This window comes from Eimeria mitis, genomic scaffold, assembly GCF_000499745.2.
Source record: "Eimeria mitis Houghton genomic scaffold, Emh_scaff7516, whole genome shotgun sequence".
Lineage (NCBI taxonomy): Eukaryota > Apicomplexa > Conoidasida > Eucoccidiorida > Eimeriidae > Eimeria > Eimeria mitis.
In genome coordinates, this window is record NW_013575505.1 from 539 (window position 1) to 2,282 (window position 1,744).

At 55.0% G+C, this 1,744-nt stretch overlaps 1 protein-coding gene across 1 annotated transcript; it reads left to right on the top strand.

Annotated features, from left to right (window-relative positions):
* Positions 1–62: 62 nt before the first annotated feature.
* On the top strand, positions 63–1,583 carry EMH_0091760 (uncharacterized protein; the record flags this gene model as incomplete). The annotated part of the gene is made up of 1 exon (XM_013501766.1): positions 63–1,583. One exon carries the CDS (start codon positions 63–65, stop codon positions 1,581–1,583), a length of 1,521 nt encoding a protein of 506 aa, XP_013357220.1.
* Between the last annotated feature and the right edge of the window lie 161 nt (positions 1,584–1,744).

A 1,744-nucleotide genomic window follows, 5' to 3' on the forward strand; every position in this document is an offset into this window, starting at 1 on the left:
GCGTATTCAACGCAGCAGAAGATTCAAAGGGAGAAGTGGAACTGGAGCATCAGGACTCTTCTATGCCCACGTCATCGCTCGCCGAAGCCCGCAGCTGCTGCAGCGGCCAATGCACCCCTAGGCGGAATGAGTCGTCAGAAGCATCCGGGCAGTCGGCAGCAGCAGCAGCCGTGGCAGTTCCCTTTAAGCAAGACCGTTCTGTAGGAACAGCCAGGAGGCGGCAACATGACCCGTTTTCAGAAGCTGTGCTGCAGCTGCTGCACGACGAAAAGCAGCAGCAGCAGCAGCAGCAGCAGCAAAGGGCAGTCAGGAGAAATCATCCTACCTCGGCCCACAAAGTCCAGCAGCAGCAGCCGCAACAGAAAGAAGTGTATGCTGCTTCTCTATCCCCACCAGGTCGCTCTATCGCAATGAAGAAGCAGCATTCTGTGCAGCATCAAAACGTCAACCTTGCAAAACCAGACACCAGCGAGCAGCACTTGGCAGCAGAACATTCAGCACACAATGACGTGGGACCAGCATCAAAGACGGACGAAGGCGGAGCTGCAACACAGTCAGAATCAGCAGGAACGGCGGAGGGGAAAACAGCAGCAGCTCTTGCTGCTATTGTAGAAGCAGCATCTGCAGGGCTCCGCACTACAATGACTTCACAAGGGCAACCGCAGCAATGCCAGGAGCAGCGCCCCTACTCTGAAACGACGTCAAGCATTTCCATGGGAGATTCCTCATATGCATCCTCAAAGTCGGTGGTTGCAGAGACTGCTGCAGCAGAGGCTAAGGCCACTCCAGCTAAAGCTGTTGCCGCATCCACTTCAGAGCCCGTTGCCGCAGCAGCAGGTCCAGAGGCAGAAGCAACTGCAGAAACAGCAGAAAAAAAGCCGGAAGTAGCACTAACAGAAAGTGCAACAGGTGAGAACAAGCCAAACAAGCAGCAGCAGCAGCTCCAGGGCAAACCAGTGTCCGCTGGGAAGACGACATCGTCCACAGAAAGCAAGCGCCACATGCAACGCGGTGTCAGCACCAGCTGTAACAGCAGTAGCAACAGCAGCAGCAACAACAACAACGTCAGCAGTAGCAACAGCAGTAGCAGCAGCAACAACAGTAGCAGCAACAGCAGTAGCAGCAACAGCAGATCCGCCAATTCCAGAACAGCTGTAGCGAAGCGGTTCGGGGGGCAGCCGGACGAGGCAGGAACACGAAGTGAGCAGACGGTGCTGCAAAGGCGCTTGCCCCAGCAGCAGTATTCAAGGCAGCAACAGCAGCAGAAGAAAGCAACAGCAAAATCAGCGGCAGCAGCTGCAGCAGCTGCAGACAAACCAGGCCTTAGCGCTACTTCAGCTCCTACCCATAGCACTACGGCGCCTCAGCAACAACAGCGGCGAGAGCGGCAGCTGTTGCTACTGCAGCAGCAGCGGCAACGACTGAGGCGGGAAAAGCAATTGCAGCAGCAGCAGCAGCTATCTCCTCTGGAGGAGTTGAAACTTCGGAGAATCAAAGTCAAAGAAATTGCTTTGCAGCAAAGACTAAAGGCTAGTGGACTGGCGTATGTACTTGAAATGATAAACCCAAACACGCACGTCTAGAGAGGCACTGAGTAGACCGGCGGATTGGCATGCCTGTGCGACTGTATATTTGCATGAGCCGCTCCTATGGTGCTATCGCTGTTGCTGCTGGTGCCGCTTTTGTTTCTGCAGGAAGCGCTTGCAGCAAGAAGATGATGTTCCGGCAGATTCGCCAACTAAGG